Source organism: Diplotaxodon limnothrissa, linkage group LG10, assembly GCF_057381915.1.
Source record: "Diplotaxodon limnothrissa isolate DT_005_m linkage group LG10, D_limnothrissa_male_GT1.1, whole genome shotgun sequence".
Classification (NCBI taxonomy): Eukaryota; Metazoa; Chordata; class Actinopteri; order Cichliformes; family Cichlidae; genus Diplotaxodon; species Diplotaxodon limnothrissa.
Genome location: NC_140605.1, coordinates 14,799,189 through 14,812,323, shown reverse-complemented (window position 1 = coordinate 14,812,323; position 13,135 = coordinate 14,799,189). Strand labels below are relative to the sequence as shown.

The 13,135-nt window shown below is 39.4% G+C and overlaps 1 protein-coding gene across 3 annotated transcripts; it reads right to left on the bottom strand.

Annotated features, from left to right (window-relative positions):
- Positions 1–2,207: 2,207 nt before the first annotated feature.
- Positions 2,208–12,209, bottom strand: LOC146624071 (histone acetyltransferase KAT5-like). 3 transcript variants are annotated; one of them, XM_085363656.1, is made up of 15 exons: positions 12,169–12,209; positions 12,022–12,088; positions 11,304–11,372; positions 10,807–10,997; positions 10,197–10,271; positions 9,568–9,726; positions 9,403–9,477; positions 8,296–8,358; positions 7,766–8,014; positions 7,554–7,643; positions 7,315–7,455; positions 7,101–7,194; positions 6,852–7,011; positions 6,679–6,760; positions 2,208–3,519 (listed from the first exon to the last, which is right to left on the bottom strand). In XM_085363656.1, the coding sequence occupies exons 1-15, from the start codon at positions 12,196–12,198 to the stop codon at positions 3,385–3,387; spliced, it is 1,680 nt and encodes a 559-aa protein (XP_085219782.1). In that variant the 5' UTR covers positions 12,199–12,209; the 3' UTR covers positions 2,208–3,384. The 3 variants fall into 3 exon arrangements, with proteins under 3 accessions (XP_085219782.1, XP_085219783.1, XP_085219784.1); XM_085363657.1 differs by having other exon boundaries at positions 10,203–10,271; XM_085363658.1 differs by lacking the exons at positions 10,807–10,997; positions 11,304–11,372; positions 12,022–12,088; positions 12,169–12,209 and having other exon boundaries at positions 10,197–10,407.
- Positions 12,210–13,135: the final 926 nt, after the last annotated feature.

The window sequence follows — 13,135 nt, the reverse complement described above, 5'->3', positions numbered from 1 at the left end:
ACACCAAATTTCACCAACGTCTAACAATGGAACAGTCAGCGCGAAAAAGAAAGGTTAAAGTCAATTCAAGCTATAAAATAGCCTTGTGTCAGACGGGTTTAACATCGTGGATTACATCCAATTCTCACCCAATCTACACTTGAATTCCAGGTAAACATACATCTTTAAATATTTAGTTTGCAGTGATGGAGCATGATTTTTTTCAAGAAACCAAACAACCCTACAACTCTCAGTGCGGCAGTGACACCATGTGGAAATCTGTTGTTATGCTTAGTGGGATATTCCATTTTATGAGGCATGCTTGGTATAATCAAGCAGTTTGAAACAATTACAAATTATGGGCTCTCCTCATCCTTCTGCATAATAATGACTCTTAAAATTCAAGCTTGTTAAAGTAAAGCCCAAACTACTCCAAACTGGCAGCTCTAATGATCCAACTGTGTATCTGAGTAAAAATAACCAGGGCCCAAAATAAACTTTTGGCCCATAAAGCACAAAAAATGTGCCAGCACTCAGACTCAGGGTGAGGAAATCTAGATGTCAGGAAGAGGATATTAGATTAGTGTGAAATTCCTGTGTCCTCCTGGGGAGTGGTGTGGCTCTGTGAGGTGGGGAGAGAAAAATTGGTGTGAGGTGATGCTGATAACTCAAACCTGACTTGCAGACATTAAAACGCCGTCAAGCCTGAGCGCACTTTTAAGCAGATCCATTGATCGGTCCGCTGAGGAAACGTGCTCAATAAACGAGGCCTCCTGCAGACACTGAGGTGTGATCCATTGTTACACATTTTACACATCCAGAGAGTAAACTGCAGTGTCGTGTTCAGCTGGGAAAGTGTGCGTTAGCAACATGCACCGTGCAGTCTAATAAAAACAAACAACATACAATTATCTAACATGCTAGAGTGCTGCTCTTCATGCAGGTTGTTACCAAATTTCTTCCAGTTGTTGTCTAACTCAGTTCCTCCGCCGCTCAAACACAATTACAGAGGTCAGGTTGTAATTACAGCTCCGCTCGACCGTCCTGTGGTTTCAACTTCAAATGTCGCACAGGTGATGGGTTCACAATACTGCCGCCTGGTGATCAAGCTTTATACTGAAACTCCGTGAAAATATTCTAAACCGTTTTTAATGTCTAATATGTTTACATTAAAAAAGAATTGATAAATTGACTGTAGTGAACATGATGTGTGCAGCTGTTATGTATAAAATCTAAAATGACCTGTTTTGCATCCGTTTTCCTCATTGCACCTACACTGTAATCAGCCGTCTTCTTTGTTTGGTCACATAAAACATGCTTATGTTATATTTGTTACCATTTCTGTTGCCCTCTTGGCCAGATCTCCATTGAAAAAGACATTTTATGAATGAGTATATAAAAGTCACTTTGTCAAAAACTGACTGCAGCTTCGATCTTGTGACAGGAATGTTCATTCTGGCCCAAAGACTGGATTCCATTCATGAGAAATATTTTTTGACATATTATAGGTCAACAAGTCCTTTATAACAGTTTCAATTCCTGCATTTTTTTTTTTTTTGGCACATACTTGAAATCACTTTTTGGCACCGGCTACAAATCGGGCTTGTATATGGCTCACGGACCACCTGCACCCCTTTTGATGACAGAGCCAACCTGTTAAAACAACTGCATAACTTTACTGCGGAAAACTGGACTAATTAATAACAATTACGGCAATTTCTTCACCCTCTGTAAAGCATCTATTGGGCTGTATGGCACCTTTTGACAACCGGATCTCAAAGCTGGATAGCTTGTTTCACATTCCTGGTGCAGTAATAATTTCTTGCCAAACTGCATATTCTGACATGAACTGCATTCATTTTACATAAAAATGTATGTAATTTAATTTTACATACAAACTAACTCAATTTTGAACACCCTCTTTATGCACTGTGTCCACTGGGAATTTGTTACATTCATTTACACGGCTTAACCTGTCCACACAGATGAAAGTGGCTCTCAGACCAGAATAAACACAATAAAGACGCGTTGTTTTTAATCAATTCAGCCAGCTTTTCTTTTCTTTTTATATCAAACGTTCAAACGCTCTGAAGTGTTCCACATAAAGATATACTAAATCATTTCAACATCCTTTTCTGACATGTAAACATAAAACACAAAACTGAAGGTAAGATATCACTTTTAGGTCTTTTTTTTTTTAAACATTGTGCAGCTTGTTAGATAACATTGAGTAAAAAAGAAAGACGACTGTACATGAAATTTACATTCCTTAAAGTTCAACATGGCTTCTGTCATCAGTATGTACAGACACGGCAAATATACGTTTAAATCAAGAGGGGGTTGATATGCTTGAGTGATGAAAAAAAAGAAAAAGAAATATTGGCCTGAATGATCACAAACCAAGAACATATATAACTGCACAAACGTGTAACATAACTGATGCCTAGTTCTGAGTTTTATGTAATAAATAATGCAAAAGTATTGGGCTGTTCACATTTATAAATGAGCCTAGTAAAGTGACACTAAAAACAGCCTGATGCATTATAATTATTATTAGCTAAGAAACATTAATATTCAGGCACTCGAAGAAAAACTTACCCCCCCCCCAAAAAAGTCTTAATGTACAATTTCCCTCTTTAAACTCTCAAAATAAACATCTGCCTTAGTCACAGGGAGAGTATAAAAGTATCCACAGTCTGATTTTAGTTCCTAATAACAACTATTCAATCTTTTATACCCAGGAAGAGGTTTTAGAGGTCCTGAAGCCTTGGAAAAAAAAAAAAAACCTTTGAAAAACCTTCAAAGTAGAAAAAAGTAAATTTTGGAGTGTTGTTCAGGCATTAGTTTTGTTTCTTAATTATGACTCTAGTGAACTTTGTTGGAATACGAATGATCCTAATGACAACATTTTTACATGGCAGATGAGAGGGTGTGGCCACAGTGGTAGTCAAGGGAACAGCAACAACAACAAGAAGAGCAAATAAATGTACTTGAGTTTTACAAAATGTGGACTAACAGATGAAGCAGTTCTATAGGATCTAAAATCACGTGTATAAAAACAACCTTTCAGTGGTTTGTGCGTTTGTCATTTTACACTGATAGACAGTCACCTTTTTGTCATTTTTAAATGCACTGTTTTGATCATAAACAGGATCTTTTACACAGTAGAAGGTGTGTTGTGTTTTTGGCGGTGTTACTGTTAACCAGTCTCTCCCTCTGCCCAGGTTTGACGGCCTTTTAGATTCACGATATAGAATGAACGTTTAACAAAACAATTCATGTTCACTGTTTATCGAAGAGAAGTCCTGGGTTCTTGATGAGAAAGCCGAGGGGAAACCTTGATCTGATCCACCGTTCGCGTCGGGTGTCTGCTGCCCTGGTTCTGGCGTCATTCAGCAACCAACTCTACCACTTCCCCCTTTTGCTCCAGTCCTTTGGAGTGAAGTGAAGGCATTTAGGATCTATGCGCAGGTGCCGCTTCTGCATGGCTCTCTCGTGTCCCTCCACAATGTCCTCTGACAGAGTCAGAATGTACTGACCCTGCATTCAAGAAACCAAAGTCAGTACACATCATTTTATCTGCTCATTTGAAAAGATGCTGATGCTCCACTGCTTTCAACTTCTTCAACTCACAAAACAGAGCCTTAAATATTTAAGGTGCGGCTGCAGTGTCGTAGCAACACCTCCCGCTCTGGGAGTGTTACTGCTTTTCCTCACAAAGCCATTAAATTAGGGCTTTTGCACTTTGAAAGCCACAAAAGGAGTATTAAAAAACAAAAAAACTGCTACAATGAGGCAAACCCACGAGTAATGATTACTGCTGCGAGAGACTGGCATGTGGTATACTAAAGCTGAGCTGAGACAAAGTCACCACCTGGATTTAAAATCATTGTTTACACAACAACAGCGTTTTTTACACTGTAATGACCAATAGAAAGTCCAGGCTTTAACCCTATGGAGAATCTTTGGAATGTGCAGTCTTTTTGTGCTGTTTGTCTGTGAAGGTTCTCAGTCATCCAGGTCATCATAGTCAAAGGAGCTTGCAAAGAAAAGCGTCTGGACTTCTTTAAGTTACTTGAAGACGTTTCACCTCGCATCCGAGAAGCTTCTTCAGTTCTGAGGTCAAATGGTGGAGAGTCCCAGATATAAACCTAGTGGGAGTATCCCCCCACAGAGGGACAAAAGGACCCCCTGATGGTCCTCTAATCGCCTGAGCCAAGGTGTGAAACTGGGTGTGGGTCCCAATCAGCCAGAGTTTCGGGTGAGTTCATTGTGAAACCTGGCCCCACCTTATCATGCGAATTCCTGAGGTCAGATGGCCCAGGATGTGAGTGGGCGTTAAGGCGTCTGGGGAGGGAACTCAAAACTGGATTATAGATGGCAGAGAGTTGGTGTCGTAAACCACCGCCTCTGTTCAAAGATGGTCGCTCACGAATGGTCTCACATTCAGGGCCTAGGTAACGCTAGAATGTTTTTATTGCCAGATCATACATGAATCGGCAGTATTGTTCAATCTCACTGGTAGTCGCTTCAGTCGCTTCATGGGAAGTTGAGAAAAATCATCTGTGGTCCCGCCCACTTCCCCATGATCAGTGTTGATTTAGCCCATATATGCGTGAAGTCACAGCTCGCCGTTTAGTTTCTACTATTTCTTTTTTTTTTTTTTTATCTTCAAAGCTCGCCGAACGAACATTCAACCTCTTTCATTTGGTTAAGGAGAAAAAAAAGACTTCTAAGTGACGAATCACCAAGCTGAACGGGTGCTAGAATTCTGCTTACAGGGCTCGCAAAATTTCAAAATCCCAGGTAGCCCTTTGGGCAGGGACTCTTCAGTTTTTAGCAGCCCAAAATAAATTTAAGTAGCCCGAATAACAAAGAGAGCAATTTTTTGATTGATGTTTTGTTTCCGTTACAATATTATACATTAATGTATAATATTGTAAAGGAAACAAAACATTAATCAAAAAATTGTTGAAACACAAATTACAACATTGTATAAAAATTACAATCATCAACTCAAATACTTGGCTCTAATTGAACAGAAATTTCTATGAACTTGTAAGAACTGTGTAGGACATGAATCAGTCTGTGTCAGATCCTGAATTTGAAATTTCCACTGAAGTCACGGGTAAGAGGCAAGTGGAACCAAGATCTAGGGCATTTGCTTTTTGAAGTTTGCAAAGACTGCTAAATTTTGCCAGTGGTAGTTCACTCTTTGCAACATAGTACGCTGTTCTAAACTGATTTCTCAGGTTTATTTTTAGTATGTTATTTGCAATTGGTGTTTGTTCTGGGAAAGATATTGCAGACTGAGCAATAATGCATTTCTTGCATTTCTCATGGGTTCTAATGGGGGCTTTTCTTAAAATGACTGGTTCCAGTAACAAAGGCGCTTGTCAACTCAGAAATCGAGAGAAAACCAACAACACACCCGGCAGAACATTATGTTATTTACACCGGTGCACATAAGTGGTCCGCATGTGCGCATTCGCTGTCAAAATAAAAGACACGCACCAGATAAGAAGTTGCAACGCGCGTTTGCGTCCATATAAAAAGCACTGTTTTTGTCCGCTAGAGTGGGATTTTCATGGCACATTCTGCACCACATCTCTGTGCGTTCATCATTTGTTTGAAGCCAGCTCACCTCCTGCAACCACTTTCCCGAGAATACGGAAAAGTGGTTGCAGGAGGTCCGAACCACAAAAGACTCCTGACATTTCTTTGGAGGTGGAGGAACACCAAAGTAATTGCTTAAAGGAGCTTGATTCTTCGACATCTTTAAGAGTTCTAAACAAATGTCTGTCCTCCTCCTGAAAATCTTATGTACGCAAACACGCGTTGCAACTTCTTATCTTGTGCGCGTTTTTTATTTTGACAGCGAATGCGCACCTGCGGACCACTTATGTGCAGCCCTGGTTATTTAGCTCGTCATATTGCAGCCACAGAAATTCTTTTGTCCATGAAACCATAAAGCTGCACTTTCTTTTTGCCTTATAGTCTGATTTGTCATAACTTTTCCGTTTTGTGGTAAGCTTTTCTTTGGCTGTCACTTCTTCACCCTGACCTGTCTTATTTGGCTCAGCAGAACTAAAATATATATCCTGCTGCTTTTACACAGGCACTCACATAACGCTCAGCGATTCTCTGCGCGATCAACCTCTCACATGTTTAAGCTTGCTGCGGGAGATTTCACTTGTCATGTTTGCATAGTAAGCTAACGATTGATAAGACGATGTCAGAGGAATTGGTGCACAAATTATCATCACTCACCAATCAGTGCTGTTGCTCTCTATACACAGTTTGCGCGATTGCAAAGTGAAAGCAAAAAACAAGCGCAAATTCAAACGCGATTTCAATATGTCACATATTGACAGTGGCTCACCGATGCCAATGACATAATTACCCAGCTACATTTCCAAAAGAATGCAAAAGCATTGACATATATTTTTCCTTCCTACGATAGTCCGACGGGCAGGGCAGAGATAGATTTTGGTAGCCCGACTGGAAAAAATCGCTAGCCTCGCTAGCGATTTTGCGAGCCCTGGCTTACCTCTAGAAAAAACATTTCCCATCTGTGTGTTATTCAAATTAAAAATTCAAGGCTTCAGAGTTTGGGTCTTTAGCATTTCAAATCTAATTAAACGTGTATTTTCAAGAAAAGTGTAAACAGTTAATTTACAGTTGGTGCTCATCTCTCACCTTGTAATAGTTGATTAGGTTGAGGTACTGAAGTGTTGAAATAACATCTTCTTTCTTTACACTTGTGATCTCACTGATCTCACTGCAAGTACAAAGACGACACATTTCAGCTCCAAACATGCATCTATAAACATTTTTTTATAGCTCATATAAGATCCAGAGTATTTGCTTACTTGATGGTAATCTGTGGTCTTTCACCATTGTCTGGTTTAAGGTCCATAAGGATTTCCAAGATGGTCTGGGACCAGTAAGAGCGATAGGACAAGAGACCGAGATCAGAAAGCGGCTTTTCGGGAGTTCCCGTCTTCCCTTCTACTTTGGACAGCTCATAACCTGGCAGACACAAACAGATGTTTACAAGAGGTGACATGAAGACAGAAATGTTCATAACTTAAAAAACTGGCTGATGATACGACACTTACTGAACTCAATGAGCAGTTTGCCGTAACCTCTTCGCTGGTAAGGAGGCAAGGTGAGGATGCAGGCAACGTTGTAATCTTCAGTTGATTCCTTTTCCTGCACAAAGGGAAGAAAAATAATGATAAGCTTTGGAAACTCCTGCTTACATAGAGGCATATTTCCTGTTATGAGTGCACTATCACAGTGTGGAAAAAATTCTCTGCCTTATCTGTGCACCTTAGAGAAGTAGCCCACTATATGGAAGCCTTTGGAGTCGTACTCTGTCATTACGTAGAAGAGGAAAGGGTCTGTGTCGTAATACAACGTCTTGTGGTCGAGGAAACACTTTGCGAGTAAACACAGGTTCTGGGAATAGTTCTGGAAAAATATAAAAACATGTATTAACCACAAATAAACAACAATAAATATCTGGTGAATAAAAAAGAAAGAAAGAAAAGAAGCATCACACCACTAACTTTGTTTTTCCTGCCGTCGATCTCAAAGAATGAGATGGTGCCTTTGCGGTAGATCTCATTGCCTGGAGGATGCCTTAGATTACATTTGGTCTGAAAAAATAAATAAATAAAAAATAAACCTAACAACACAAGCAATGTCAAACAATCTTAGAAGCACAGATTTCAGGTGTAAGCTGTTAACATAACCAAGGTTTAGAGAACAAAAGTCTTACCAAATGCCTCTGAAGACACTTGAGGCTTTTGAGGTACTTGAGACAGAATTCACAGAGGTAGAGGATGGGCAGCGAGGTGAGTTCCTGTGGGTATGGAGAGAAGTACCAAGGCTTCAGTCTGTGCCGTCCCAGCTCTATACACTCAATGTTCTTCATCCGGGTGACGATGTCATCATGGCTGCGATCGGACACTAAACTGCCTGTCATGCGGGGTGCAGTGGGAATGCCATCTGAGCTGTCCTGGGAATCCTGGTGGTACAAAATGTGAAGATTACACAGATGACACACTTATGCAGCAGTTATTCTCAAGTGCTTCAAATGTGTTTGAACAAAAAGCTGATTGATCACAGATTTCTTTAACAACAACAAAAAAAAAGGTAATATGATTAATCAGAGTACATGTTTAGTCCAGAAAGACTAAACTTGGGTCTGAGGTAAGCAGCACCTCTGATTTATTGGACCCACTAAGGCACAGTTGAATTTGGAAAGCAACACACAATCAACGGGCAATAATAGGAAATTAAACAGACCTCTGGTGGTGGTAGAAAGACACTGGCACTTTGAGGCTTGTTATACTGCAAAACCTTTATCATCTAGCAGAAAAAGACACAAAAACACAGGCTTTAATGTGTAAAATCCAGGTTGGCTGCATGAGGAGCCCGTCAGCTTTGACTGGTGATCATAATCACAGAGACAGACATGTTAGACAGTGAATGAAGAGTGGGGTAAAGAACAAACACAAACATTCATCTCATGTGGATTTGACAGATTTGTTAATGTTTATGAAGAACCTAATGGCCACTGTCATCACCGCTGATGTGAGAGCGCTGCAGGTTGGCATAAAACATGAGAGTACAGCAATAATTTATCACATTTGAATCCTGTGCAGTGATGTTGACATTTTATATGGGTACAAAGTTTTTTGGGGGGATAGTGATTACTCTTTTCCTTATTTTCTGTCATATATGCACACCTTTACAGATGTGGATGGTCAGAATAAATTTGGCCAGAGTTCAAAAGGTCAACATATGTACAAGTAATTGCTGTAAGGCAAAAGCTCACACTCTGCTTCAGCCAGTTTTTCTACTCTTAAATCCACGTGATGAGAGCGGCATTCCTAAGGATATCCATGAATTAGTCATCATGGAGACCTCGTCCACCTGCTGCTCAAACATTTTTTTTGCATGGAGCAGCCAATCAAAAGAAAGCGGACTTAAACGGAGGAGAAACGAGGCTAATAATTCTCATTCCAGACAAAATCCAGGTTGGCTGCATCAGCGGCTGCACCAGGGCCTCATACAGGATAAGTAAGCATTATTTTGAATTGTGAATCATGAAAAGCTACTTTAAAAAAGTCCAAGAATTAAAATATGGTGCTGGAAATAAGCACAATAGGTCCCCATAATAAAACAAATATGTCCTATTACAACAGTATAGACCTTGTGCAAGAACCGTGCACCAGTCTGAATGAATGTCACCAGCTGCACCGGAGAATGCTCCAGTGAGCGGACTGTGACGCTTTGCAAAATGCATTCTAATACAACTCCACAAAACCCAACACAGACAGACTCTTAACAAATTCAAAAAATGAAGCGAATAACACGACCACAAACATGCAGTAAATCAAGGTAACGCACCTCGTCAGTTCCCCCACAATTAGCTTTTCTTTTCCTCCCAGGTGGAGCGGGGATGAGTCGTCGGGCGTTGCCATTCTGTTGTGAGTAGGACATTAAAAGATATTCATTAGCAAATAGGAGAAAGGAAAAAAAACAAAAGAGAGAATTTAAGAGGATTTTCTTTACCGTTGTGAGCTCATGGTCTTCACGGGACTTAAAGGTGGGCGTCTCTCTCACGGCAGGAAAAACAGCTGCCTGAGTGGCTTCAGCTGAACTTGGCAGGGAGGGCACAGGGATGACCGGGGGTACCTGAGGAGCCACGGGGGCAGGCTCTACTTTCCTCTTCTGCAGCAAACAAACAGTGTTAGAGATTCAGCTTTAAGATTGAATACAAACAAACCAAACAAAGGTGAATTTGATGGGATTTGTTTTTCATGTCAACGTGATCAGAGGCTTGATTAAAAGCCGGGGACTCCATTTGTATTCAATGAAGAGTGACATCTTGATATCAAGATGCTTTTTCAGACAGAACTAAGACTGTGCATCTTTAATAGCCACAGCAAATCAATTTATTTCTCCAAATCTCAGCTAATTTGCAGGTTAACCAATGTAAATACACCCCATTAAACCTGGTATTAAATGTGATGGCAGCAGATGGGCTTCACTTCCTATTACAAATCTTCATTTGGATACACTCTATATTAAACGTTACTTTACCTTATAGCTCTACATTAACAGTGGGATCATCACACAAGAATCACATTGACACCAGGTTTAAAAAGGTCTCAGTAATTTGTGGAGTGGGTGAATTCTACTTGTACCGGCGTGGGGAGGGTTTTGCCTCTGGAAGGAGCTGTGGCAGTTTGTACGTTGAGATCTAGACTCTTCCTCTGAATTGAACGGAAAGGAAGAGAAGGAAGCGGGTTAACACTGGGATAATTCATGTTAACCCTCAGGTTAATACTGAGGAATTCAATTCACACAAAATCCGACTAAAGGTTTAATCATAAAACGAGAGTTTCACCGTTTGAGTGGCATGTGTTTGATAAAGAAGTATTAACACAGAAATGTAAGACTGAAAAAAGAGGATATTGATATTTTGTTAAAAACAGGGTCCTCTATAACATGATGCCCTTTTATTTATCTATATTTTTATTGTTATTATGGCTGCATTTCCTGTGGGTAGACTGTTACAAATCAGTGCTCAAGCAGCATAAAGCACACTGCAGCTTATTAAAGTGACCATGGAAAGCTTATACCATGCATCAATGGAAGTGAACAGCAACAAACATGAAATTTACCATCATGCAGGTTTTTCTATAAAATGAATAAAAACCACACAACACAGAAATTAAGACTGACATCATTTCTTAATACTGTGAGAATTATAATTACATTGCTTTAAATGACACGTGGACTCCTTACCACTTCTCTCTCTCTCTCTCTCTCTCTCTCTCGCTCTCTTTCTCTCTCTCTTTCTCTGTCTCTCTCCGGAGAACTAGGACGGGAACCTGAAAGACCGTTCTTGGTTGGTGTTTTAGCATCTTTCTTGGGGAACTGAAGCTTCTTCATGTCCAGCCTTTCTGTTGTGACCCACTCATCCAGACGTTTGTTGACTTAAACACACAGACAAAGAGAGACAGAGTGGTGATTTGATGTGTGAAGATCTTTAGCTCATAACATGACAGGAAAAGGGGGGGGGGGGGGAATCAAAAGCTATGTGTACAAAGCTATAATTCTGAATTGATCCAAATAAGACAAAAAAAATGAATTACTAAATAAATGCAAATCTGCTTTGCAATCTTTGATAATAACTTAATAAACAAACCTTAAAAGGTGTAATTAACCTTGGTGTATGTTTACTAAACTGGGGCTGTGAAATCTTGAGAAAAACCAAGACGACTGACACAAAATATACTCACAGTCAATGTAGTGAACATAGTAGAGCTTTCTACTTGAAACTTCCTTCACACTCAGGATTTCAGCCAGTGCTGTACAAAGCAGAGACAATCGTTGTGATGCTTTTCTATGAAACACTGTAGCTTTAACACACTTAACATTAAATACACAGGCATGTGATAAAAGTTACTGTTTACATTCCAATGCTAAAAATAAACCAAAGGTGCACAAAATCTACTTTAATGTGAGATTTTAAATGTCCTATAATGTAATTATTTATGCTGAGGTATCAGGATTATAAAGTCTAAGTGCAATGCCCAATTAAATTTGGTTTAAATACCATTTGTGCTTTAATTTTTTTGTTGTTGTTGTTGTTAAAAAGGAATGTGTTAAAAAAGATTACTATGGACCAAACTGAGTGCCAAGAGAGTAAGAGAGAAAACCTGATAAATTCGCTCTCAAATTTGTAAACATCACTGATGCCACCTGCATTTAGTACTTTCTTTCTATAAAATGTGAAACTAAGTAAAATTAAGAACTGGCAATTTAATTTCCGAGGGAGTGGCAGCAGTTTTCTTAAGTCTTCCAATTGAATTCATACACACTTTACAGCAGCATGCACCATCCGTGGCCATGGTGTTTACAGCGCTTTAACTGGAGGCCGGGGCTTCTGGTAACAACAGCTGAGCTGAGCTCCTTAGCATTAGCTTAGCATATAAAAAAAAAACGGACAATACTTACGCCATTCGTCTTCGTGTTCTTGGTTTTTACGAAGAACCGGGAGGCGACAGCCCTCCACAATCTCGACCTGTAAATAACAACACATTTATTTATACTCTGAAACCGGTCAATGTGCCTATATTAACATTATATCTTTCTTAAGCCTACCGAAGATGAGTTGTCCGCCATTTTCGTCATCTGTGCGAGGAGGAGCGGGGTGTTGTGGGAAAATGCCGGTCCACAGCAAAGATGAAATATACGGCAAGATGAAACTTCCTGAAGGAGCCGCGGAAAACCAACCCGGAAGCTAAGCGAGGGGGTGTTTCTGAAACGATTCACTTGGCATAAAAGTGTGAAAACGAAAGGTAAAATACATTTTTTTTAAACTTTATTTTTTGTTAAGTAACTGAAACCAATGGAGGATTGTTTCCACCTCTAAAAAAAACTAGTCAAAGCTAGTCAAAAGTTTATTTATCTCAAAATTTCGACTTAATAACGGGAAGTCCCCCCCTCAGTTTTGAGTTATTTTCTCAGAAGTTTGTGAGTCAAAGTTTTGAGACGATAACCTATAATTTGGACTAATGGACTGCTATTTATTTATTTATTAGTGGAAAAAGAAAGCTACTATAGGATCATAACATCTACCAAAAAGCTAACCAAAATAACATAATATTTTTTTAATAGTTAGTTTTTGTCAATTTGGTTACATTTGTCAACATAACTGGCATTAACCAGTATGTCTACTGATAAGGGGCTATCATTATGACTGAAAGCCACATGTCTGTATCAGAACATTGTACTGAGCTTAAATAATCACACAGGTACTAATTAAAAGATTAAAACAGTAGCAATGACACTGTGGAAACTAACTGAAACTAAACTGAGCTGAAAACAATAACGTGTTCAACTACCTTGAATTATTTCATTTAATTGTTATTTTTACTTAGTTTATTCAATTGCTTTTTGCACTGTTTTAAATTCATTAACCAGGTATGATTTGATTATATAGCATTACTTTGTTTGAGAAGAAGTGACCCCTTTGTTTTGATTACTAATATCTTGTCCCTTTAATTAGATGTTTTACCATCATCATAAAGTAACCTTGCGTCACATGCTTAGTTATGGGGTCAGCTCT